The sequence below is a fragment of the Antechinus flavipes genome, chromosome 5 (assembly GCF_016432865.1).
Source record: "Antechinus flavipes isolate AdamAnt ecotype Samford, QLD, Australia chromosome 5, AdamAnt_v2, whole genome shotgun sequence".
Taxonomy (NCBI): domain Eukaryota; kingdom Metazoa; phylum Chordata; class Mammalia; order Dasyuromorphia; family Dasyuridae; genus Antechinus; species Antechinus flavipes.
The window spans coordinates 45,940,320-45,967,600 of NC_067402.1; the positions used below are offsets into that span (position 1 = coordinate 45,940,320).

General features: G+C 36.5%; 1 protein-coding gene across 3 annotated transcripts in view; it reads right to left on the reverse strand.

Annotated features, from left to right (window-relative positions):
* Positions 1–27,281, reverse strand: part of AKAP9 (A-kinase anchoring protein 9) — a 174,388-nt gene that overhangs the window by 17,606 nt on the left and 129,501 nt on the right. For all 3 annotated transcript variants that reach the window (XM_052001534.1, XM_052001533.1, XM_052001535.1), the window contains 16 exons: positions 26,551–26,727; positions 23,092–23,193; positions 20,658–20,810; positions 19,933–20,112; positions 15,514–16,251; positions 10,882–11,385; positions 10,250–10,313; positions 9,973–10,094; positions 8,871–9,062; positions 8,443–8,631; positions 7,971–8,115; positions 5,105–5,324; positions 3,537–3,687; positions 1,316–1,984; positions 816–1,030; positions 328–436 (listed from right to left, as the gene is read on the reverse strand). In XM_052001534.1, the coding sequence (XP_051857494.1) occupies positions 328–436; positions 816–1,030; positions 1,316–1,984; positions 3,537–3,687; positions 5,105–5,324; positions 7,971–8,115; positions 8,443–8,631; positions 8,871–9,062; positions 9,973–10,094; positions 10,250–10,313; positions 10,882–11,385; positions 15,514–16,251; positions 19,933–20,112; positions 20,658–20,810; positions 23,092–23,193; positions 26,551–26,727 (3,930 nt within the window). The remainder of the gene's footprint in view (positions 1–327; positions 437–815; positions 1,031–1,315; positions 1,985–3,536; positions 3,688–5,104; positions 5,325–7,970; positions 8,116–8,442; positions 8,632–8,870; positions 9,063–9,972; positions 10,095–10,249; positions 10,314–10,881; positions 11,386–15,513; positions 16,252–19,932; positions 20,113–20,657; positions 20,811–23,091; positions 23,194–26,550; positions 26,728–27,281) is intronic.

Here is a 27,281-nt window from a genome sequence, read left to right on the forward strand (position 1 = left end):
GGAAAACAAAGGATAAGAAGCAGAGATTCAAGGAGTTATGCATAAAGAATATTCTCTGCCCTATGTAAATAGCCACAAAACAGTTCTGTTTTATACAGTGAAAGAAAAGGAGAGGCTACAATAAAGACAATTGGAACTAGTGGTCTCTCCTGAAAATTTTTGCTATTGTTTGTTAGAAGTAACAATGAGAGCTAATATATTTAAAAATACATTAAAAGGTAAAAGTTTTCAGGGACAGATTACACTGCTATTTTCAAAAGAATCCTAAAATTTCCTGACAAAACTAAAGTCCATATGGCTTTGTAAAAGGCTAAAAAAAATTCTCACCTCCCCTTCCTGGGATAATCCAGTAAACTTTTGTAATTGTAAAAGAATGTGATCAATATTTTTCTGGACCCAAATAAAATTTTCATCATCTGCTGCTTCAAATTGTAACCTGTTATAATGAAAAAAAAAGCCCCATAGTTTAATTCTATTAATTTTTTGTGGGGAGTTGAACTCTGTAAATATGACAACCAAAACTAAAACTTTTTTTTCATATAATACTCCCTTCTCACACTTTCCCTCTTAGCTAAAGCTTTACATGATTTATTTATAGCTGTACTACATTTTTTTTTTACTTGCCTAAATAAATATCAGATATTATTAAAGGACAATTTGTAAAATATTCTTTTTTGAATGAATACAAAATATTTCATTATTCAGATGTATAGTGTAAAAATGGTGAATTTCCTATAAGTTGGACTTAATAAACAACATTATCTGACTTTATCTGGATTACAAATACCATTTTGGAAAGTCAAGATTTACGAAACCTGCTAGAGGCTTTGTGAGCCAGTTGCTGTAGTTTTGATGATATGAGCTTCAGTTTCTGTCTAATTGTCTCTAGTTCATGAATATCCTCAGTTGTTCCATTCCCATTCATCTCAATAAGTGGGGGATAACTGGATTCTTTTTTCTCTGTGCCTTCAATTTTCTGCTGGAGAACCCAATTTCTTGTTCGATCACTGGATGAGTCCCAAGTGGTTGGCTGACGAAAGGACCAAGAAGATAAAAATTAATTTACTGTAATGAAAGGATCAAGAAAATATTAATTAATTTACTGTGCAGCACTTAAGTTTTCTTCCTAAATAAATGCAAAAGCAATTCCCTGCTACTTTAAATAAAGTGCTAAGTAAGAATTTAAATAGCTTGACCTCAGTGGCTTCTCCCTATGTTCAGATGTTATCTGTCATCTAATCAAACAAATTTTATGACCACAGAACTGCATTAAACATTCCATTTAAAATAAGTTACAAATAATGAAAACCTATACCTCACTGAAATTCTGATATGATACTCTTCCAGTTTCAATTTTTTCTTCTTTTTCTCTTTTTTGTTTCTGAAGCTCCAGTATAATTTCTTGAGATCTCTTCCTTTCAAGTTCTAATTTATAAATTTGTTGCCTTTTCTCTTCCAGTTGCCAATGGAGATCTTCCATTTTTGACTGTAGCTCGTGTATCTTTTTCAGTCCCTCAGTGTTAGCCTGTTGTTCCGTGAGCAATGTTTTCCTGTGGAGTTGTCTATCTTTTTCCACCTGCTGTCTCATTTGCAAAGAGTCCAGCTTATATTTTTCAATTGCACTGACCAGCTCTACTATGCGGTTGTGCTTTTCATACAATTGTTTTTGTAGCTCTCTGAGCACTTCTTCCTCTGCTGTGGACACCTTATCCTGCTCATGGTCATCACGAGCCTGAAGCTGGGCATGTAATTCTCTTTCCCTTTCAAGGGTCTCTTGCATTTCCAGGACTCGAACTTTCTCTGATTCAAGTAGTCCTTGAAGCTCTGACTTTTGACTTCGCTCTTCTGCTATCTGGGCATCATACAAAGTGCCCTGGGAAACTACTTTCTGTTGCAAATCACTGAGGAGTTGTTTCTGTTGTTCCAAAAGTTGGTTTAATTGAACATTCCTTTGTTTCTGACCTTCCAGTGAATATTTTAGGTCCTTGTGAGTAATAAAATAAAATGAAGGAACATGATATTATTATTAACTAATTTCTGATATTAGTAACATTTTTTTTTTTTTTTTTAGGATACTGTGATCATCAGTGTTAATTCTGACAGCGTAATCAAAGTAAAAGTGATTCACCCCCTGGAACTAATAAATCATTTTTCAAAGTGAAAGAATATATGTTAAAAAATTAGTGAGACAGAATTCTTTTGAGAACATTATTTTTATCCTTCTTAAGAGGAGAAAATATGAAGTGAAAGAGGAAATATGAAGTGAAAATGACTATATATCTTTCCCCCCTAAGAATGGAATGGAAAAGCTGTTAGTAAGTGTTTACCACATGCCAAACCCTATCCTAAGGATGTGCTGGAAATAAAAACAGAGTAAGAACAGAAAAGTGAAGTAATCCTTGCTCTCCAGGAGCTTATATTCGGATTGGGAGAGAGAACACATAAAGAAGGTTCAGCTGCAGGCTGGATCTTTAGGCACAGTGCCAGAGCTGAGGTTTCAGGGTCCTCTGGTAATTAGAATCCTGGTGGACACAATTGGGGCCAGCACCATTGGAAGATGGTCCCATGGCCGTGCCATTGGCTCTACATTCCCAGTACTGGTTTTTCATATACTTCTAAATGAGTATAATAGAATTTTATATTACTAAGATAATTTCCATACCTCTTTTTAAGTGATGTATGTGGATATGCTAAGACTATCTTAGGATATCAAGTGGTATAATTTCTATTTTTGGTCTGGACACGATAAGGCTGATTATTTCCAACTAGTATCAATGTCAGATTCCACTCAGCTATCTGAAGCATATCATCCATTATTAACTTGATTCAAGAATGATTATATAACTTATCAGATGTAAAACTAACATGTTTTACTTTTTTTTTGAAGTATATAGTTTTGATAAAATAATAAGTCAATATACTTATTGCTCACCCTATTGTGTCTCACAAATATTGTGTTCTTAAACAAAACCAAGAAAACAATATATACAATATCTGCAACAATATGAAAGGAAAGATCACATGCACAAAAATCAGAAATGAATGTTGCAAAATTATAAAGAAAAGCATGATTTAAAAGACAAGCTATAAGAAAGACTTCCACTCCACTATTTTGCAGAGGTGGGAGGTCCTCAAGTGTTGAACTTTGCAGTTTTTTTCAATGTATTAATCAATTATACTGATTTTTCCTCTTTGAAAATAGTATTTGCTATGTAAGATGGTTCTTCTCAAGGAGAAAGTGAATTGTTGAGGGAACCCAAGGATTTAGTGCAAAAAACCCAGACCATCCCAAACTACATCAATTAAAACTTATTTTAAAAAATACCTTTGGGGCAGCTATTTGGTGCAGTGGATAGAGCATCAGCTCTGAAGCCAAGAGGTCCTGAGTTTAAATCTGACCTCAGACACTTAACACTTACTAGCTGTGTGACCATGAGTAAATCACTTAACCCCAATTGCCTCAGCACAAAAACAAAAACAAAAACAACCACCAAAAAAAACTGTTCAGGGTCATTTAAAGAAAAAGGTAATCATACCTCAAGTTCTTCTCTTTCTCTTTCTTCACTACGTTCCAACTTGGCTTTTTCCTTCTCCAAAGCCCACTGAAGCTCTCGTGTTTTCTTCTGTTCATTGGCTAACATATCATTTAACAAATGTACTTTATCTGTTTTTTCTTTGACTTCCATCCTAAAATAGAGACAGAAATGATCTTTTAAAAACAGTGTTTCATTAAGGCATCATACCAAGAAGCATTCTCCACTGAAAAGCTGCAGCTGGATTTTTATCGTAAAAGCTAAATATGCCCCATTTAATAACCTAATCATATTTATTAATTTAAAATTAAATGATTAATTCAATAATCTAATCATATAAGAGATTCTTGAGTACACATAACTTGTGGCTTATCTTAAGCATATCCATGTTATTCTTCTCTTGTGTAAGCCATTTCCCATAATTGGAGTAAACTCCCTCTTCTCTGCAGAATTGCAATCTGCCTTCAAAGCACAGTCTAAGAGCCAATTCCTGCAAGAGGCCTTTTCTGATCTACTTGATTGTTAGAATCTCTTCCTTCTTAGGGTCTATTTTGCACACATATTGAACTATATGAGGACACATGGTTTCTCCTGATGGAATGTGAACTCTTTTAAGGGCAGAAACTATTTTATATGCATCCCCAGCACCTAGAACAGTGCCTAGTGCATAAAGACATCTAATAAATGATTATTAAGTTTGAAGTTAACCTATTCCAGGAGCAATAGTAGTTAACTAGTATTAAATATTAATATTTACTATTAATACTAATAAAAATTAACAAAGCTTTCCTTTACTAAAGCAGATAATACAATATTTAATGAAAATGTACACATTTCTTTAATTAAAAGTACAACTTTCTACAGTTGCAAATACATCGTTTTCCCCGAGTATGGTAAATAACCATTATATAGTTATCTCTTTCTGTACCATTTCTTAAAATAATAAATGAGGTGTTTTTTTTTTTTTTAAGGGATCCAAACTTCAGTGAAATTTACAAAAATGTTTATTCTTTATATAAAATGTTACTTTTTAAAATGTACACATACTAACTAATCCCCAATCATACTAATTAATTCATCCCATAATTATTACCTTAAGTTAATATAAAGACCAAAATTAAATAGCTTTCCTAATATCATATTAATGTATAAACCTGGGGCTAAAAAAAATTCCTGGATTCAGGATAGGAAAATCCTTAAAAGCTACATTAGGTAGCTTACAGAAGCCTATAGAAGTTCTATTTCAGTGTGTAATCTTTTCTTTCTTTCTTTTTTTTTTTTTTTTATTGCTGCCTTTCTCAGTACATGATATCCATCAACTCTAAAGCTCTGCACTCTAAGTCTTCCCCAATGCAATCACAGAAACAGTCAAAATTCAGGAAGGCCTTAAAATTTCTTGTTTCATGTTATTTCCAAATTAAGTTCTAGCAAGACAGAAGAAATTTGGTCTGCACAGCATTAGACTTCCCTATTGATTAATGAGTAATTCTGGAGCATGTCAATGTAAGCGGAAAGGATTAGAACACAAGATCCCCCCAAACAGGAAGCTGACATGAGGTAGCCTGACACACCTGAATGCCTCCAATTCCTTCAGATGCTTGTGTTGGGCTTTGAGCGTTGTTTCGAGTTCCAGCTTTGCTTGTGTCCGTTCATCCTGGAGCTCGGCGGCCCTCACTCTCTCAGAATTGAGCTGATCCTGCAGTTCAGTGGCTCTTTCCTTCAGTGAGCTCAGCTCTACCTGCATCTCCAGGAGCTGAGCCTGCTTCTGCTGCATGTTGTGTTCCAACAGTTCTAAAAAAGAACACATGCATATCTGTGATCCAACTGCTTGTTTTTAAGAATAATTATGTCATAGCATTATTTGATTTATAGATCTGGTCTCTCTTTTTATTTTTTTAGCTTTATACTTTTATTTATAATTTAAATTTTGTACCATTTCCAATACTTTATTAGACAGATGCAAAAGGATAATGATCTGGTATTATTGGGTGAAATCTATGACTAAACATTAAGCAAGTTCCCCATTCTATACTAACATCATAAAAATTACATAGTTATAGAACAAATTATAAAAAGATTCCTAGAATTAATACAAATTAATTTAATATAATATTTCAAATATATATCATCCTTTAAAGTTTCAAATAATAATATGAACAATAGAATCTTTATTTTTTCTAGTCACCTACAAATTTTATTAGCTCACACTAACAATCCTCACCCTTATACTCCATAAATAGTCATCTATACAAAGTACTTGCATGAGTTATCCATTTAACTAACGCTACAATTTTCAGTTTTAGTCGACTATTTCTTTCTTTTCTGTGCAGCCATTGTGTAGACAGTTTCTGTGAACTTTACTATAATTCTGTAGAAGTTAAGTCCAAATCTGCGGTTTTGTTCACGATACTTTCTTTAAAAACAAAAAAACAAAACACACACAAAAATTTGTAGCGTGACATTAAAACTGAAAAGAAAATGAATTTTAAAATCCCTACCTAAATTAAGTGGAATATGTTAGTAAAAATGGTATTAGGAAACAGAAGCAACACTAGCTTTACAGGTTATTAATGCTATATTAAACTCATGTTTGTCTATATTTTGGGGAGCAAAATTTGACCTGTGATACACATGTACATCTAAGTAATGACATGTTGTGTTATGATGGGATTTTAATGAACATTAATGAAAACCTCAAAAATAAAATCAGCCATAATTATTTGCAACTTTCAGTTAAACTTAGGTTTAGATAAAAAGTACTTGTTAAAATAAACCATGAATTTGGCTGTATTACTAAAATCACTTTTATGTCCATTTTTAGTGGCAGACAGATATGGTTCAATATCCTATAAATATAAATTCTGTGTCACAGTCATATAGATTCTGTTATCATACTGTTATCATAAAACTGAAGAGGATGACAAATTATTTTCAACTTGGTTAGATTTTACTTGATTCTCTTTTGACTTCATCTATGATTTAATTTGTTTCAAGAATTACTACTGAAATATTGAATTCCATTTTTATGATGCTATCAAACACTGTGTCTTTAGGAAGGGCAATTCGGTAATGTTACAACTGCTAACCTTTATGTGTATTTTTCTGTAGAGGAGAAGACACTGATTTTACCTGAAGTATATGGAAATCAATAAATGTAGAGCTTAGTACATTTAAATAATACTGTGCTCACTGATCTAATGAAATATGTTATATTGTAAAATCATCTTCAGTTAATTTTTTTTTCCAGGTATAGAGTCTAAATGAATCTATCTGTATTATCTTTATGCTACTTAAATTACATTTTTACTGATTCTAAAAAAAATGGAATATCTGAAAATCTATACAATGATAGCACACATTCTCTAATCACACTGGATAAAACTGGCACAACTGACTATGTACAGAGTAATATGATTAAGATTATATGTCACCTCTTGGTGAAATCTTTGTTTAAAGAAATACTGTTTAAATTCCAGAATCCTTCTTTCATGTGGCCATCAAGTAGCATAGGGAGAAGGCAATCTGTATTTTTATTATCTCAAAATGGATAAGATACAAAATAGAGAAAGGTATTGACTTTATTCAGTACGCTTAGTGTCATTTCATTGAAATATTCACTGGTAATTTTTTATAAGCAAAAATGCAATATTCTAATACTAATAGATATTACTTTGATCTTCATTTTGTCTTTTAAAAAAATATTTTATTTTCCTTACAAGTAAAACAATTTTTAACATTTCTTTTTAAAACTTTGAGTTCCAGACTCTCTCCCTTCAAAAAAAGGAAAAAGAAAGCACCTCAATGGGGTACATTGAGAAGGCACATTTTGAAGTTATGCAAAACATTTCTATAAAATTTATACTGCCAAAAAATTGATCTTCATTTTGTACAGTTTTATGAGAATAACAGTAAAGTTTGAGTAATAAAAAGTTTTCATTAACTGAGTAATCACAATGTAATACATTTAAACAACAACATTACTATGTTTGCTGATCTAATAAAATATATTGTACTGTTAAATCATCTTCAATCATTTTTTTCTCTAGAAATGAAAGGTATAGAGTCTAACTGAATATATTTGGATTATCTTTATTATATTACTTAAATTACATTTTAGTGAGTCTCAAAAGAATTGAAATGCTGTACAATAATGATAGCACACACTCTCTAACCACACTGGATAAGATATGCACAATTGACTATGTATAGGGTGGCATAATTAAGATTAGATGTCACCTTTGGGGGAAATCTTTGTTTAAAATAACAGCTATTTAGATGCCAGAATCCTTCTTTCATGTGATTGTTAAGTGGCCTATGGAGAAGGCAAATGTAATCACAAAAAAAAAGAGTAAAATTAGGACTATCAGTATATCTCCACACACACACACACACAGAAACAGACACACAGACACGCGCATACATGATACTACAACATACCTTGGCTTTGAGAATCACTCTCTTGTTCTCTCTTCGTGGTCATTTTTTTACTATTCATTTGAGCCTGTAATGTTTGGATCTCAGTCAGCAAGCTTCTCCTATCTGCACTCTGAATGTACTCCATGGCGGCTCGGTATTCAATGCCCTATTTCAAAGTGATATAAAAATCCGTAAGCAACATCAAACAGTGAATTCCATGAGGGAAGGGACTGCATGTTATTTTTCCAGTGTTTTTCTCCTATTACCTAGCAGTGTTTTCTGTAATGTGTATGCTTAATATTAGTTTTAAATGCTGAATTGAAAAAACCACAAAACTAATGAAGAAGCTTGTCCTTCAGTAAGAGAGCACAAAGAACTAACAAATAACACTAAAAAATTTAGGACTGGGTTTACATTGTATCTCCCCCTCACATATAAGTGTTTCTTAATAATCTTATGGAAATCAATGTCTTTTGAAGTTTTCTTTCAGTACCTGTTCTTGTAATCTCTGCTCCAACTGGTTCAGCAATCCAAGGGCATCTCGAGTACCCAGAGCTGTCAGATCAGTCTTACACATGGCTAGCAGAATGTTGCGTTCCTTTAATAAGACTTGCTGAAGGGCATGCAGAAATTCACCTCGCCAATCTGGAGGATTCTCATGGGACTGAGAACTCTCATAAAGCTAAAGGAATGTAAAATAATGTCACTTTCCAAATGGTTCTAAAAATGATGTATATACTCATAACTTTGAAATGACAAATATTTAAAGTAGGACTTGTAAAAATTGCATTACTTAAGTATCAAATTCACAGCATCTTTTATCAACACAAAGAATAAATTTTAGTTGAGAAAATAGGGTTGATTGAAAAAAATTTTTAAATTCTGAAAATTTATATGATTGCATTACACTTTTTGGAGTACCTCGGTTTCCCTTTGCACCTGCATTTTTGTAATTAAATCCTTAAGAGATGAGATTGTGTTGAGGTAAGTTTTTCTTTCTTCCAGCCAAAATTCTGAAGCCTGCTGAGCAAAACTGGCATCTCCTTCACTATAGGGGGGTTCAGTGAGAGAGAGTACTTGTATGCCCTCGTTATGGACTGCTCTCAGCAACCCCTGTAAAACAAGCCCAAAACCAAACTGATGAGATCCTGTACTGGATGACTGAATAATAAAAGTTATACTGGTCAAACTAGAGGAAAAGGCAGTGGTATCTACATTTCTCTCTACAGATAGATTGGGAAAATCAAGCAGGGGGCTGTACATCTTCCTTGCTGGGGGCTGAATGGCAGCCACCAAGGTCTCTAAAAAGGACAATACAGCACATAGAAGGCCCCAGAAGCGAGATGGCTATCTTCTCGACAGCATGCTCCTGCCTAGGCAGCTGCTCAGTGGCTTAAAGTAGACAGATCTTGTTTTTAGGTCTGTAAAAACTATCCTTATTGTTGCTTTAACTGTTACCAGACAGATGGAGAAAAATCTCAAACTCTCCAAGTTTAAATTTCTTTACTTATAAAAGATGGGAATGAAATAAAATGCTTTATAAGCTCTCTCTCACTTCTTATATATGTAGTACTTGTATTCCTAACATACCACTATCTTTCATGAAAGGCTTTAATCTGATAGAAAGATACCAATTAATTAATACCTTTATTTTTGGCTCCCTTCCTTTGGGTCAGCCCACCACAGCACTCTGCTTCATGGTGTCTTTCCCTTTCCTCCATGCCAGCTGGTATCTCCCCTAACTGTACTATGCTTTTCAACCCTTCTCCTTAGTTAACTAACTCTTTTTAGGGTGCTAATTCCCTCTCAGGATTTAGCCTGCCAGCTAAGGACATGCTCCAACCTCATGGAGTAATCCTTTTCTACTGGGTAATTGTGAGTTCCACTGAGGAACTTGTTTCTCATATGCCCTCTCCTTCTATTTCATTTACTTATCATTCCCAGTGTCTATTGTATCCCTTCTTCATCTTGTCTGTAAACTCTTCCTGAAATAAATATACCTTTTGCAAAAAAAAAAAAATACCTTTATCTTCTTTGGAAATGAATCTGTTGAACTTTCACCTTCTTCTCCTGGCCCATCCGATGCTGTATCAAATCCCTGGTTTTGTGTAAGACAGACACCTTGACTCCAGTCTGATCCAGAATCTAAAGTAAATAAAAAGAGTTATTTAATACAAATAAAATAATTGTAAATTTAATCTAAATCATAAAAATGAAAGGAATTTTTCAAATATTAGAAAAAAAAAGACTTAGAAGTTATAGAAAATGCAACAACAACAAAATATTCTTTCATGACTTACCACTAGAACACATTTCTCTACTTTGATATGAGTCAGAGTGTGTTGATCCAGGGACTGAAACTCCCTATATTGGACAGAACAAATACATTTGAAAGAAGAGGTATTATCATCTTGCCCAATATATAATAAAAATAACAGGTATATGTGTATATGTATATATGTCGATCTCTCTCTCAATATGGTTGTAAGGCTTACAAAGTGCTTTACAATTTCTCATATGACTCTCACAATCACTCTGCCAAGCAGGCTCTATATAATCACCATCTGACCGATGAGGCAGACAAGTTAAGTGTCTTGACTGAGATCCGTCCCACTGCCAGTAAGATCTGAGGCAGGAGGAGAACTGAGCTCTTCCTTCCTTCTAGTCCCACCCTCTGCCACCCAGCTCTAGAGTGAATGCTTTGGGTTCTTCTCTGACAAGATCAGGAATCCATTTCTGTCCCTTTTTGTGATAAATAAACTAAGTGTGGGTTACTTTTCAGCTTCTTATCCATTTCAATTTCTTCTTTAAATAACCATTACAGAAGTAACCTGGTACTGATATCATCACATTCTGTGCAGGAGTTTGCTGTAAAGCTCTGACCTGACCCCAAGCCCAGTGTGGGCTAAGTTGGCATTTAAAAGGCCCCTACCTCCTTGGCTCGCAGGCACTGGATCACCGCTTTGAGGGTGTTACATTCCTCGGTCAATAGCTGGACAGCCACAAACTGCTCCCTCTTCAAGTTCTCCGCCTCTGTGATGTGCCGGGCTTCCATATCCAAGATCTCAGCAGCATGTAGCTCCTGCATTTGGTCAATCTTTTCAGTGAACTGTCTGATTATTTCAGTGATTTCTTCTGATGAACAACTGCTCTGTAAATCACTTTGGATTCCTGCGTTTTTAACAAGAACTTGCAGGGTCTGATTGCCACTACTGACCTGAAGGATTTGGTCTGTTTGGGATGAGGAGTTTTTACCAATAAAGGGAGAATCTCTTTCAGCAAAAAATTGTCCAAAGTCACACGAGGACTTTTTGCTTTCTAATACTGTGACTTCACTTTCTTTTTTCGAGTAATATTCAAGTCTTTTTTCGGCTTCCATGAGCTGCTGCTTAATTTGGCTTAGTTCTTCCTGAAATGCTCCACTGGTGTCTCTTATCTAAAATAGGAAGGATGGAGTAAGAGAACTTCTTTATAATGCAATTTTTTTTTAGCAACAAATACAAGATAGTTGGAAACATTTTCACAATGAAGAATTTTATCTTAATAAATCATGATGATATAAATTGATCTTTACTAAGATAAAAGGAAAAAATCACATGAAGAAGTTCACAAATTAGAAGACTGAATATCACAAACTGAGTCCTGTTGTAAAATATCTCCTTAGTCAAGCATGTTTATATCTTAACTTTGCCTGTACCACTGTAACCCATATCAAGCCTATATGCAATGATGAAAATATTGATGAGTATTTATAGAGCACTTTAAGGTTTGTAAGATTTATTAAATATGTTAATTTATCAGAAACTTTCATCAACTCTATGAGGCAGATGCTATTATTATCCTCACTTTATAGATGAGGAAATTACTGAGGGTCCCACAGTCACTGTTTGAAGCACGTTTTAAACCTAGGTCCTAATTTCAAACCTGGGACTATGATCACTGACCTATTAAGGCACCTGAACATATAGCTATCAAATGACTGATTATGGACTTCTTTCCTCCAGCAAAAAGAGACTTCCATGAAATGTGGACCAAAAAGGTGATAATAAAGAGAGTTAGACTACACACAATTTCTCAGTTAGTTTGTGTAACTTCCAGCTGGTTCCTGCTTAATCCAACTAGAGAAAGCCTATTAGAACAGGCAAGTAATAGGGATCATGCCACTGATTCCTGTGCAAATATTTCTTGAAAATTTTCTGCCTTTTCTCTATAGTTTGTCAGGTCTTTGGCTCCTTTAATGATGGCAAGTTTAGCAGAAAAGACTTTTCTACTTTCATTTGTCTTTGTGGCTCTCAAATGAATGATATCATGAATATAGCATTATGCACAATCAAAATAAAGCTGAATGATTAAAAAAAAGACTGAGATAACTTTGAGAAACTTGTCAAGGAACACAGTATTAGGAAAGGTTACTATATTATGGAGAATAAAACATATTATCTTAGTCTTTGAACAAATGATCAGTCTGGAATCAGAGAATCCTAAGAGGAAAGCAGGGAGCCCAAAGGGCCCTTATATCCAACCCTCTTATTTTCCAGGTGAGGAGGTCCAGAGACCTTACCCCAAGTCACCTTAGCATCCAGATAGGAAGCCTGATTTCAAGACCAGTGTTTTTTCCACATTACCAGGAAAATCTCCACATCTTCAGATAGAATCACACCTGTTAATTTAAGTGAAAACTTGGTGGGAAGCTATCAAACTTGCCCCAGAGTCTACTTCCCCTGAGAGAAACTCTGCATCTCAAGTCTTGGATAAATTGGCAATTACTAAATCTTTCAAAACTGTGATACTTTTCCTGTCATTCATATATTAAATGGGTCACTAATAAATTCTATCTTGAAATGCATCAACATGAAATGGTATGTCTATAAACTAGGAAAGTTAATTATGAAGTGAAATGATACATGTTAATCATATTTATTAACAGGAACAGAATATAACCAGATCTTTGTCTGTCCAAACCCTTTCATGTCCCACTGCCACCAATTTTATGTCAGATGGAATTGACCCTTGACATTCCCACCTCCTCAGTACCCCCAGCCCTGGAAGGGCTCTCTGGGAATTCACCTCCTCATTCCACACCTGTCTGCTTTCCTGGAATTCATGACATTCCCAGAAGCTCATCATTCTTCAACATAAAATGCCATGCTCCTGGCTGCAGGGCGTCACTGTTGGCCCTGCAGCTGGTACCCTCATCCCTGCATTAGATGGTGAGCTCCTGGAAGGCAGGTGTGCCATTCTCAGCATCTCCAGCCCTTAGATGACCATAATCGAGGCCTAATAAATGTTTATTGACTGACTCCTCAAAGAGGTCCCTCAATCTTACTTCAGTCCATTATAATTCAATCAACTTACAAGTACCAAATGGTGACTTTCCCCACAGAGTCTATGTAGAACAAGAGATAGTTGAGGAGGAGAAAAGACAGAAGTAACTTCCTGTTTCCAATTGTTACTACTAATAAAAAGAAAAAATAACATACCAACAAACCCCCAAATAATCTTTTTAAAGACGCTAGAAAAGGCTATGCTCACTTTGGGGAGTCACTGTGAGCTGGCAAAGGAGGGACTGTGGAAAGTGGGAGCAGCAGATGACCAGTGAGGGGGGCCGCAGAGTGGCCCTGAGGTTTTACACTGGCAGCAAGGCAGCGTTGCCCTGAGGGATCCTGCTGCCGGACCGCTGAAGGATCCATCTTGGCTATCAGGAGAACTTGCCTTATCCCTGAGCTAGCACACCGCAGCAAGGGGACGCTCCCACTGCCATACTGAGGAGGGGGAGGTTTCCAAGTTCATGGCAGGGGCAGACACTAGTAGGGATGCTGGAACTCTGAGGGTATTTTTCCTTGTCATCTTATGGTTCTGCTGGTACAATGATATGTTTTAGGACAGGCAGTGGCCGTTATGGAGGGGACCCAGAATCTCTCACTGACCAGGAAACTCTCAGGCCCTAACCCTCAGAATGACTGACAATGGACAGTGACCTAGAGTTCCCTACGCCAAAGAAGCCACAGTTGGACACAATAGTCTAGCTAGAGTTCAGATCAATGAGTTGAATGACCTTTGTGGGGTGTCCATCCTGAGAGTAATAATTGTATATAAAATGTCAACGGAAAAAGACAACTATGAGAGGTTTTACCTGAGCAAAGTGATCTTGAAGTCCAGATCTAACCATGTTACTTCCTCTACTCCCCTCAATAAACTCCAGTGCTTCCAGGATCCAAGACACCATTTAGTGTTCAAAACCCTCAACATCCCCCTCCTTTTTATCTTCCCCCCAACATACACATATTCTCCCTGCTGTTCCCTATTCCAGGAACACCACCAGCCTTGCCCCGCCCCCCCACCCCAACCCCAATTTCCGCCTTGGGCTTCCTTTTACGTATCAGCTGAAATCCCACCATCTGAGCTGCTCGCTCTCCACTTTGTCCTTCACTCAGCTTATTTGTCTGTGTGTTCCCTGTGAGCTTTGGGAGAGTAAGAGCTATTTATTGCCTTTCTTCACAATCCTGGAACTTAAGCAGAGAGCCTGGTCCATCACAGACAATAAATATTAATTGACTGATTAACTGAAAGACTGAAGGAAGACATTGCTGGGACTGCTGTCACATTACAGATGAGGAAACTGAGGCTTCAAGAAGCTAACTGCTTTGCTTGGAAACCTCAGAGATTCATGAGTCTTCCTGACTCCTAATCCAGCTTTTCTGCTCACTATAAGATGCCATTCTTTGGACTTGAAAGATGGAGAGGGGGCAGTTGGATGGCACAGTGGATAAAGTGCCAGTGCTAAAATCAGGACAACAGAGTTCAAATCCAGCCTCCAGATATATAAATTGTGTGAATCTCATTAAGTTGTGTAACCCCAAATACCTCTCAAAAAGAGAGAGAGAAGAAACAAAGAAAGTTGGAGAACATCTGTAGTTTAGAAATGAAAATTCCGTATCCAATTTTTGGTAAGGTTGCAATGACCTAATTACTACAGAATAAATTTTTTTCCACACAATGGAAACTTCACAAATTGTTGACTAATTCCAGTTATAACAACAAAATCATAGAATTTTAGAGCTTGAAGGAACCTCAGCAATAGTGTATTATTAAAAATAATGTACATTTATGAAATGCTTTAAAATGTGCTTTCATCATGCTAGCAACTGTTTTTCTTCCCATTTGATAGATGAGTGAGATTGACTACATACCCACGAAGGGTCAAACACAGGCCTTCTAACTTAGGATCTGTGCTCTTTTCACCACGTCAGAGAACAGGCATAAGGAGTGCATATTGTGGAATATACACTATATATAGAGACTATGTGAGTTAAGTTTTAATAAAACTTTATACAATTACTAATTAATATTAGAAAGCTCATGAAACTCAGGAGTCAAGAAACCTGTGTGAGCTTTGCCTCTACCAATAACTCCTTTGTGTCTCAGTTTCCTCCTTTGTAAAATGAGTGAGCAAGCTGAATGGGAAAATCTTAGAAGGTCTTTTTCACTCAAAATCGCTCTGTGATTCATTCTATGATTTTAAAGTACGAGTAATTTTTGGGTAAACTATCGACCTAAAACTGACCTCCATCACTCCTGGGTCTTCCCCTTCCTCTTCCTTCTCGTCTTCTTCCAGAGTATTTCTCTCGGCAGCTTCTGCCGGCTCCCCCTCCCTCATTGCAGGCGCGGGGCCTTGCTGTCCAGAGAGTCCGGCGGCCACGTACTCCTGCACCGCTCCGAGCTGGGCCTGACTCACCACGAGGGCGGCCAGCCTCTCTTCGAGCTCCCTCTCCAGGGCTTCCCTCTGGGCCTGAGCCTGCTCTTCCACGGCCTCCAGCTGCTGCTGGCACCGGGCGATCTCCGCCTCCTTCTCCCGCAGCGCCAGCTCCAGCTTCCTGGCCCCATCCTCGCTCTGTCCTCCCAGGGGCCGGAGCTCCGAGGCTGCTGCCGGGCCTTCCCTCGGGCCTGTGGAGCTTCTGGTGCGTGCCCAGGCCTGCTCCGCTTGGGAGCGGCTCTCCGCCAGGGCAGACTGGGCGAGGGCCAGCTCTTGGCGGGCTCTCTCCACCTGCTGCTCCAAAGCCAGCTTTTCGGCCTGCAGAGACTCCAGCTGCTGTTTCAGGCTGTCGGACTCCTCTGGGAGCAAAGGGAAGTCCACTGGTGCCTTCTGTTCGATACTTGACAATTCCTGTTGAAGTTTTTCAATTACTTCATTGAGCTGTTCTATTTCTTCTTCATTATTTTTCTTTACACGTTCTTGGTCACTCTTAAGACACTCTAGCTGAGATTCCAGATACCGTATCAGCTGATTTTTTTCTTCAATGACCTACAAGTTAATGAAAACATTTTTTTTTTTTTTTTTTTACAAACTGTCAAAAGATACACTTACATCTTATCCACTTCATGTCATTTTGTACCAAAACTGGGCACTCAAAAAATGTTGAATTTCTTAACTATATCACATATTATTGATTTTGATACAAACTACTTCCTTATTCATCACATTAAAAACTGGAATCACACAGAAAGCATTACCAAATCCAACATAATTTGATTAAATGTAGCTAAAATTGCCAAAACAAACTCAGCTAAGAAATTATATTCCCAAATGGAACACAAATTCGTATCTACTGTATTTAGAGTTCATCAATTCTTTCTCTGGAGGCAAATAGCATTTTTCATCATGAGTTTTTTGGAATTGTCTCAAATCACTGTATTGCTGAGAACATCTAAGTCAAATACAATTGTTCATTGTTCACAACTGGTGTTACTATGTACAATGTCCTTCTGGTTCTGCTCACTTCACTTTTCATCCGTTCATGTAAATTTTTCCAGGTTTTTCTGAAACTGGCCTGCTCAAATTTCTGACAGCACAATACCATTCCACAATAATCATACCACAACTTGTTCAGTCATTCCCAATTGATGGTTATGCCCTCAATTTCCAATCCCCAGTCACCACAAAAAAGAACAGTTATAGATATTTTTGTGCAAATAGGTCCATTTCCTCTCTATTTTTTTAATTAACAAAAAATTTTGGGAAAGGATATGGACCTAGTAATGGTTTTGCTGGGCCAAATGGTATGATCAGCCAACTTAATTGGTGTGAATGATAATTCAAAGCTGTTTTAATTTGCATTTCTCTGATCATAGTGATTTAGAGCACATGAGTGTAGAAAGCTTTAATTTTTTTTTTGGTCTAAAAAATTGCCTTTTCATATGCTTTGACCACTTACTTATCAATTGGGGGATAACTTGTATTTTTATAAATTTGACTCAGTTCTCTATATATTGGAGAAATGAGTTATCAGTGATACTTGGTGTAAAATCCCCTCATCCAATTTTGTTTTCTTTCTAATTCTGCTTTTGTTTGTATAAAATCTTTCAAATTTTATATGATCAAAATTATTCATTTTATATTTTATAATCTTCTCTATATCTTGTTTGGTCCCAAAATCTTCCCTTATCCATAGATTTGTAAATTATTCTATCTGTCCTAATTTGCTTATGGTTATCACTCTTTATGTCTAGATCATGTAACCATTTTGACCTTATCCTAGTATATAATGTGAGACATTGGCCTGTAACTAGTTCTACCACACTGTTTTCTAGTTTTTACAGCAGTTGTTGTCAAAGAATGAATTTTTGTCCCCAAAGCTTGGGTTTTTGGATTTTTCTATCTAAATTACTATTTACAAAAATAATCTGTGGACTTAATCTAGTCCACTGATCTACCACCACTCTATTTTTTAACCAGTGTCAAGTTGTTTTGATGACTACCATTTTATAAAACAGTTTGAGATCTGGTATGGTAAGGTCATCTTTTCATTGATTCCCTTGAAATTTGTTACCTTTTGTTCTTCCACATGAATTTTGTTATTTTTTTTTCTAACTCTATAAAATAAGTTTTTGGTTGTTTGTTATGGCATTGAATAAATGGATTAATTTAGGCAGAATTTTCATTTTTATCATTTTAGCTCAGTCTACATATAAGCAATTAATATTTTTCCAACTCTTTGGATCTGACTTTATTTGTGTGAGAAGTATTTTATAATTGTGTTCATACAGTTCCTGGGTTTGTTATTTTCCGATAAATCATTTTTATCAGTAAGATTTCTTTTATTCTGCTGTTCCCATATTTTGTATTCTAATTTGAAGCAGATGAAGTTTCACATTATTGATTTCTACAGCTAGATATGAGGTACTCTGAGGCTCACTTCCATCTTTACAAAAGTCTCCATCAGCATAAGCCAGCTAAGACTTAATGGCATCTGCTACATTCCAGGGTAAGAACCAGCTTGTGTGTCAGCTGAAGCATTTGTTAGTGAGTAGTTCAGAACAAAGAGTCTTAGAGGATATTATTAACATAAAAGCCAGTTTCCATTGAAGATTTTTGGAAATCCCTATTCTCTGCAGTTACTGATTCATCATTAGGGTAGCCCCAGAACCGAAACATCCTATGATCCTTTCTGAGTGTTCTCTGACAAGTTAAGTTCTATCATTTGTTCTATTGGGATTTCCAAATAACTCTTTTTCAGCTTACCGCCTGCTGTACTCTCCCTTCCAAGTGGGAGATTTTTACTTTTAGGGATGAAGACATCTGATTGCAAACTCCAGTGAGGTAAATCCTCCTTAGGGACGTTTCAGATAGGAAGATGGCTGCCATAACTCTCACCAAATGGATTTCTTTCCCCATTATGTTGAAGTTGCTCCTCTGTTTCCTCAAAATCCTCCTCATGGCACCTTGGGCCCATGTGCTGTCCCCGACTCCCTCATGGCTCCTCCTCCCGCCTGGGGCTGGCCCCCTTGAGGTGCACCAGGAGGTGTGGGGGGGACGTAACCCCCAGCACAGCCACGATGAAGGAGCAGGGAGGGGGCCAAGGAAACCAGGCCGGACTGCAGGCCTAGGGAAGTGACCTCCGGCCAGTGACACTAGGCACAGTCACTTGAAATGTAATTTCTATCCCTTGTGTCAGGATGTGGCAATATATAGAAATGCTGATGATTTATGTGGACTTATTTTATATCCTGTGACTTTGCTAAAATTCTTAATTATTTCAAGTAGGTTTTTAGCCAATTCTCTAATAATTATACCATCATCTCATAAGCAGAGTGATAGCTTTGTTTCCTCACTAACTCTTCTAATTTCTCCAATTTCTCTTTCTTCTCTTCATCACATAGCATATCTTTTAGAATGTTTACTGAATTGAATTTTAAATATTAAATGCTAAAATAAAAACAGGATCCAGAAGATGGCACCAAGAGCTAAGCCCATACCAATCTGTGACATGCAGGTATATTTAACAACTTTTTCCCAAATGGCTCTAGTCACTCTCTGGAGTTTATGATCTACATGTTTATTATTCATAAACATAATAATAGTGATAGTTACACAATGCTAAAAGGTAGCACTGTGATTCATCTTCATTTTACAGATAAGAAAACTAAGACTCAGTGAGATTAAGTAGCTTGCCCAGGATCATAAAGCTCTTATATGTGTGAGGTCAGACTTCAACATGGGTCTCCCCAGCTCCAAACCCATCATGACATGCTGTCACCAATAACTCTCCAAAAGGCATTTTCATTAGGTATAAAGACTGCACACACATATACTACACCGATGTATGTGGATAAGAGTGTGTAGGTGTGTGTATGTGTGTGTGTGTGTGTGTGTGTGTGTGTGTGTGTCTTTCCATCTATCTAGGTTAGTTAGAATTCCATGAAGAAATCTGAGATACCTATACACTAGGAAATGCCAGAATGCTACAATGACCAAGGGGTGTGTGGGTGGGAGATCCAGAGATAAACAAAAGAGTACTACTTAATATATAAAAATCATAAAGTAAGTGTGAATAAATAGGAATTCTAGGAGCCTAAAAAAATAAGAAATATTTGAAATCTCCTTGATATCACTGTGTACCAAAGCTCAACATTTCTGCTTTTTTTATAATTCTAGCTCTAAAAGTTATTTTAGGTACAGGTATTGGTCAATATAAGATAGCCATACCTTGTTATTTGTTGTAATTTCAAGATGCTGCTGAAGTTGTGTAATTTGGTCACTTAGTCTACCAATTTCTAATTCTTTTTCTTGTATCATCTGGGTAAATTTCCCAAATAGCTGATGATGGTCCTTTGTGGAGAAATCTTCAAATTCTTGTACAGCAAAACCTAGTTTTTCCATTTCTTCCTGGTTAACAAACAATAAAACACAACTGCTGTGATTATAATGACATTTTTTGAATAGTCTTCCAACTAAAGATTATGCACATTAGAATGTCAAAATGCACAACCAAGAATATGGAAAAAACAATGATAACAAGGGTTACATTTCTATGATGTTTTAAATTTTACAAGGTGTTTTACTAACAATAATTCTGTGAGGTTGGTATAATAGCCATTTTACAGAAGAGGAAATGGAGGCTTCTTGGCCCCTTGCTCCCACAGCTGGTTAGTGCCATAGTTGCCATCTGAATCTAACTCCAAATCTAGCACTCTTTCCAAGGTACCACACTGCCACTCCACATTCCTCCTGCTCAAAAAGACAACCACTTGGTTTAAAAAAACAAAAAACAAATCTGGTAAATGCCTTCTTAACCACTTTGCACTTACATAATTTTCATGTATAATAAAGGAAATGCTTTAACTGTAATAGACTATATTTGTGTTTTTGGGCTATAATTCAGCTGAACAAGACAAAACAAGAAGGAAACATCATTTGCCTCCAAAAATTACCTTGAACAATCTATTCTCTTGCTCGAGTTCTTCAAGGCGCGTGGTAGACTCCTTCTTCTGTATTTCTAATTGCATGTGCAGCTGCTGAACTTCTTCATTTTTATTTTCTAGCTCTTCTCTAAACTGCTCTAGCTGTTCTTCTAAATTCGTGATCTACATTATTCAAAATACAAATACCAAGAATGAAACAAATCCTTCTTCTCACAAGCTTCTCTATGAAGTCTTTCTTAATACCTCTAACCCTCCACTGGCATTTTCTTTTATATACATTTCTTGAGAGTTAAAAGTCACAGATAATGTTAACTGAAAGTTAGAACTGTCAAGGAGGTTAGAAACCACCTTGTGCAATCTGTTTTACAGATGAGAAAATGAAGTTGGGTGAGAAAAGACTAAACAGCTAATAAGTGATAGAGCCAGGAGCCAAACCCAGGCTATTTTCCTCTTTGAAGATTTTACTGAAATTCAACAAACAAATTCAAAAAAATTAAGCACTTCTACATTGACTAGGGTACCTTGCTAGATACTGCAATTCTGTCTTATTTGTTGCGATAGCACCTGTGATTTCTAGCAATTTGCTTTGCAAATGATAGGAACTCAATAAATATTTGCTTGACTCAATTTAGAATTGAAATATAGCTCTTTCTGTGCTAAAGAATGTAATCATATATTTTTAAATGCTCATAAGCTGAAACACATTTTAAGTTCTGCAGAAAAATATAACATATTTTAGAAAACTACTAGTAAGATTACAAAGGAAAAAGAACCATAATTCAGATTTTAATCTCTTAACACATCTCTTAACAGGAAAGAATCATATATTTTTATTGCTTTGTTATTATTGTAACTTCTACTTACAAATTCAGAAATTATCAAATGAGATTAAAAGGTCAGAAATTGAGGGCTGGAAGGGCCTTCAGAGATCATCTGGTTCAATTCTCATTTTGCAAATGAGCAAACAGGCTCATCAAGGTGAAATGACATCCAAAGTCACAGAAGTGAGTGGAAGCACTGGGATGGCACCTCACGTCACCCAGCCCAATCTAGCTGTCTTTCTGCCACACTAGGAATTCCCTCTGTTCTAGGGCAGCAGAGCCCTGTCTGTATACCTTCGAATCTGTGCATCTCGGAATTTGTTTAAATGAATGGAGGCACAGTACTAGAGAGTGCAAGCACTCAAAAGAGGATGTACCACCCTCCCCTCTCTATGTCTTCCCCCATCTAACTTTCACTCCTTCTCAACAGCCTCAACAGGAACTCCCAAGGGAACAAGGAGAGTGTTCTCTCCGTATCACTTTCCTAATTCTGGATTTCAGCTCCTCATTAACCAGGTCTGTTCTGCCCATTCCTAAACAATCATTTTTCTTGGCAGAGAAAACAGAAGAAAACAAGTTGAAAATTCTGCCATCTCTTATTATCTCAGCCACTCTGAGGATAGTTCACTTCTTTTATCTGCCTCTTTTTCTAATACAACTTTAAAAAATCCAGTGCAATGGGCTGAGGCTTGAGTTGATGCACCGAGGTCCCAAGCACATGAGGCTAAATAGTAATTGGACCATACTCTATTAATATATAAGCTTGGAGAAAGAATGGCCCCTGCCCACTCTTTGTGCAAGTCCTGATGTGTTGTATAGGAAATGATGATTTTGGTGGGTGGAGGCAGGGGAGTGGAAAAGGAAGGGGAAGGAGAGACTGCTTGCATTGCCATTGCGATGGCCTTTGAGCTCAGATCGCTCTCTGTTAGCTGGCTTCCTATCGCAGCTGCCCATATTGTTATCGCAATCTTTCTTGCCCATATTGCTATTGCAATTCTTATTCACTTCTTCACTGCAATAAAGATTGAAGATTTTTCCCTAAACCTGAATTCCTGACTCCGGCTGATTTTAAATACGCGGTCATCACAATCCAGTGTGAAAAAAAACCTAACAAAACACCTAAGTCAGGCTCAGATTGTCCTAATAAGTTTTAGTGTTCTGATAATATTTTCTTATCATCTTTTGATTGATTTTACATAAGTTATCAATTTCCCATTTAAAAAAAAACCATGTTTATTTAATCCCAAGTGATCTTTCTCTTAAAAAAAAATACCAAATAGATACTGAAAAAATTATTTTAAAAATTGTACTTTCTTTACAAAAAGTTCAGTCATGAAATAGTTTAGGAAAGGGTGAGGTTGGAGAGTTCACATAGTAAAAATATTGATAAAGCAAGTTCAGAAAGAAGATAAACATTGCTTGTTTAAAAATATCACAATTTCTAAGCAAAATCTATTGTTGCACAGTGATATAGCATTAGGAAGGCAAATTAAAAGCTTTTTAATCTAACATGCACATAACATTTTAGAGAAGAAACTTACATTAAGTGCTGCTTTTAAGATAACACAGAATAATTCAAATCTCAATTTTTAAAATTAAGATTTTTTTTTTTTTTTTTTTACCTCTTTTTCTTTTCTATCTAGAGCTTCTCGTTCTGCTTGTAATTGTACTTCGAAGAGCAATTCTTTGGCTTCCACAGCTCCAAACTGTTTTCGGTTCTCTACCTGTAAAAAGAATGAGACATAAAAAGTGTTTTCTCAATTTTAGATTAAGGGGTATATATGTATAACAAAAAGTTATTTATATATCATAGTAGAGATAAATTAGTAATGTAGAATTTTCCAATATAGTGTTGCTATTTTAACAGATTTATGATTTTATGCATATTGATTCTCTCTCAATTTCCTCAATCTATCAAACTTTCATCTGCATCATTCTTTTTAAAAGATACAATTTTATTTTAATAATAAATATAAGCACTTAAACATACAAAGAACAGAGTAGAGGATTATATATCCAGTTGAGAATTTCTATTATACAGAGTTTTAATTTTTAAGTATGTCAAATTTAAAATAATAGCAATAAAACTGCCCTGTTTTTTTTTGCATCTCTTTCTGAACTTCTTTCTGCTCTTTTCTCTGCATTTTAAATGTTTTACTGATGACCTTTACTTCTTTTCCCACATTTCTACCACTACCCACTTCACTCAATCAATCAGGCAACAAATACTTAGTAAGTATTCACTGTGTACGGGTCACTGTGGATACTCCCTCCCTTCCAAATGTAACAATCCTTAACACACAATGAACTCATTCTCTGATAAGGGAAGACATCAAGTACACACATAAATACTGAAAATCACCAACATGAATATTAAAGTCCCAATATAAGAGCAGGAATGGGGGGGGGGAGGAGGAAGACAGTGAATCAGGTGCTCCAATCCCTGAGAAAGGGAAATACCTGGTGTTGCTAGTTCCCGTGTTTTGGATTCTGACCCAGTAACCTTCAAAGGAGGAAAGATTGAATGAAGGAGATAAAAGTCAAGGGTGGAGGAAAGCAGGGAGGGCTGACTCCATCCGGATACCCATGTCGAGGGTGTGTATGTGAGGGAAAGCACAGCCAGTGCTGACGAGGAAAGCTGGGGATGCGGTCGAGGGGAATCGCTTCTCAGAGTGGGATGAAAGTGAGAGAAAGAGGCCCAAGATGGGGGGAATTAGCTCAAGATGGACTGGAAATTCTACAGAGCCCAGGAGAAGAGACAGACAGGGCAGGAGTGGGACATGGGAGGGAAGGGCTGGAGAAGAGGGTGAGAGAGTGGGAAGTGGGATGAGTCAGATTATGGAAAATCAAGCGATTGCTTTGCTTCCTAACTGCCATTTCCACAATGACCACCCCTCCCTCCCTCTCTCTCTCTCTCTCTCTCTCTTTCTCTGAACTGACTTGCCCAGGGTCACACAGCTAGGAAGTATCTGAGGCCAAATTTGAACTCAGGACCTCGTGACTTCAGTGCTGCCCCTCCAATCATCTCTTAACTGATACACTGATTGGCTTTTTTTCAATGTTCATCCTTCTGGACTCCTCTGCACCATCTGATTGGCTGCTTCTCCAGTATATTATCTCCTCTCTAGGCAGTTGTGAAACTGCTTCCTCTTCTACCTGCTCCTTCTCCATCTCCTTTGCTGGATCTTTGCCCAGGTTACACCCACCAAACTTGGATGGTCTCCAAGAATCTGTGCTTGGATCTCTTATCTTCTCCTTCTATACGATCTCCTCTGGGGATATCATTAGCCCCTCTAGGTTCAAAGATCATTTTTTATGCTGAGGATTCTTAGAGGTCTATTTATCCAGCCCTGGCTACTTTCTCTTAGGACAGTGCCTGACACCTAATAAATATGTGCTTAATAAAAACAGGTTTCCTTTCCTCCTTCTGTCCTCTGGTCTTGGTTACACGCTGTGTACTAGACATCTTGAAGCAGATATCTGGTGGATAGCACAAACCTAAAACAAAATTACTCTCTTTCCTCCTCTATTTCCCATTTTTTCTACTTCCCTTTTATTGCCGAGAGCCCCTCCAACCTCCCAGTTTCAGTTGAAGTATCACCCTTGGGCTCTTATTTACTCTAATTCCAAACATCCAATCGGTACGCATGTCAGGTTTCTTGCTTCCCACTCTCCCCAGCAGGCCTTCATCACCTCATGCCCTGACTTCTCTAGGACTGGTCTTCCTCATTCCAATCCAGCCTCCTCTCAGCTGTCAAAGTGATTTCCCTAAAGTATGGTCTGAGTATGTTACCCTCCCCCCACCTCCCAATTCTAGGATCAGCTTTTAAAGCTCTTCCCACCTTTCCAAATTTCTTAGACTGGACTCTCTCTAACTCTACAATCCAGTGACTCCTGCCCACTCTCCATCACCCACCTGTCACCCCTATCTAGAATACTCTCTCTCCCTTATTTCCAACCTCTTAGCTTCCTCCAAGAGTCAGTTTAAATCTCACCTTCTGTAAGAAACTCCCTTGATCCTCTTCCTCTGAGATTAAACCACCATTTGCCATATCTATACTTGGTATGTACATAAATTGTTTTTAAATTGTCTCCCTCATTAGAATGAGAGCTCCTTAAGGACGGGGACAATATTTTTGTTTTTCTTTATAAGTCATACCCAGCCCAGCTCTTAACAAGTGTCCACAGACTAAGACATTGGCTCTGTTTGAATATGGTACCTTTTTCTGCACTAATGATCATCATCTGTGACATTCTGAAAGTGGGCTTGCATTCTACATCAGTGACACCACTAACGGCCATCTCTCTCCTGAAAAGGAGAGTTCTAGCTAAGCAGGTCATCTACTCATTTGTCTTCCTTGCTGTGATGTCTATTTTGTTCTGTGTAAACTGCCAACAATGACAGAGTCAATGTCTTTATTTTGTTCGTTTCTGAGTTTTTGAAGGATACAGCTTTATATAAAAAAGTGAAAAACGGAGTTGTCATTGTACAATGTATCTTACTTTTATTCTTATAATCAATTTCTTATTTATTCTATTTTTTCCAGTTTTATATCTTTTGTTTTTTAGATGACAATAATTTCCTAGTCTACCATCCAACCAATAAAAATGCAATAGAATCCAATCCTTTAACAAAGGAAAACAGAAAAGTAAAGTCAACTAGGATATTAACCCCTTTTGATAACTCATGTAGCATTACACATGCCTAGTCAGCCCACCTGCCTCATGTGTTTTATCATCTGGGAACAAGACTAGTTATTGTGCTTAGTCTGAGTTGCGTGTATTTTAGTACTGTTTTCATTTAAATTCTTGTCTTCGTTGCTTATATTGTTCTGCTTTCTTTACTTTGAATGCATATTCTCATGTCTCCAAATTTGCCATAAAACACTGCTTCATTTACCACAACTTATTCAGACATTGCTCATTCAAAGGATACCAATTTTGAGTCATTTTTGTGTTTATTTTTTTTAGGTCACAAAAACAAATTTCGAGGAATATATACCTATTAAACAACTTAAAATAAAAATTGGATAATTGAAAGTTTGTTCAATATCTGTCAAATACAATTTCATAAAGTTTACCTTTTGTAAACTGTCCGCACTAATAAGTAATGCTTGTTCCAGGTCCCTTATTCGGGATTCCAGTTTCTCAATTTCTTCATTCCGTTCTTGCACATCTCTCTGAAGCTGCTCTTTAGATAGCAGGAGTTCACTACATTTGTCTGTTTTTTCTTTGAGATGATTTGTTAATTGTTCAACCTAGCAAAGTAATGTACAAGATAAATTTAGAGTTTTTAATTTTTAGTATAATAATAGTAGTAGTAGAAAAGAATCTATTCCTATTACAAAAGTGCTTAGTAAAATATGATCCCATATTATTTTGTTAATTTTGGATAGTAGGATAAGCAATTGTGTTCCTGGCTATTAACAAATGTTACTTCCTGAATAACTGAGATAAAATCTAATCATCAAAAGAAAAAGAGAAACATCAGATTACCTTGCTTGTATTATAGATTTTAATTTCTGATGAATTTCTGGATGAATTTTAAGATTTACTTTTTATTATCTAATTTAAATATTTTTACATTTGAGAGAAACCACGTCAGAAAAAATCTAGATTAGAGGGTTTGATGGTATAAATACATTGTAATCAAATAGAATTAATTTTCTACTGGTTGCAAGTCTCACCTAAAGTCCCACCTTTCCTGATTCTTCTTAATGCTAATGCCTTCCCTCTGGGGATCATCTCCCATTCATCCTGTATAGATCTCAACTATTAGGCTGTATTTTATCATTCCCAGGTTTAGGGTATT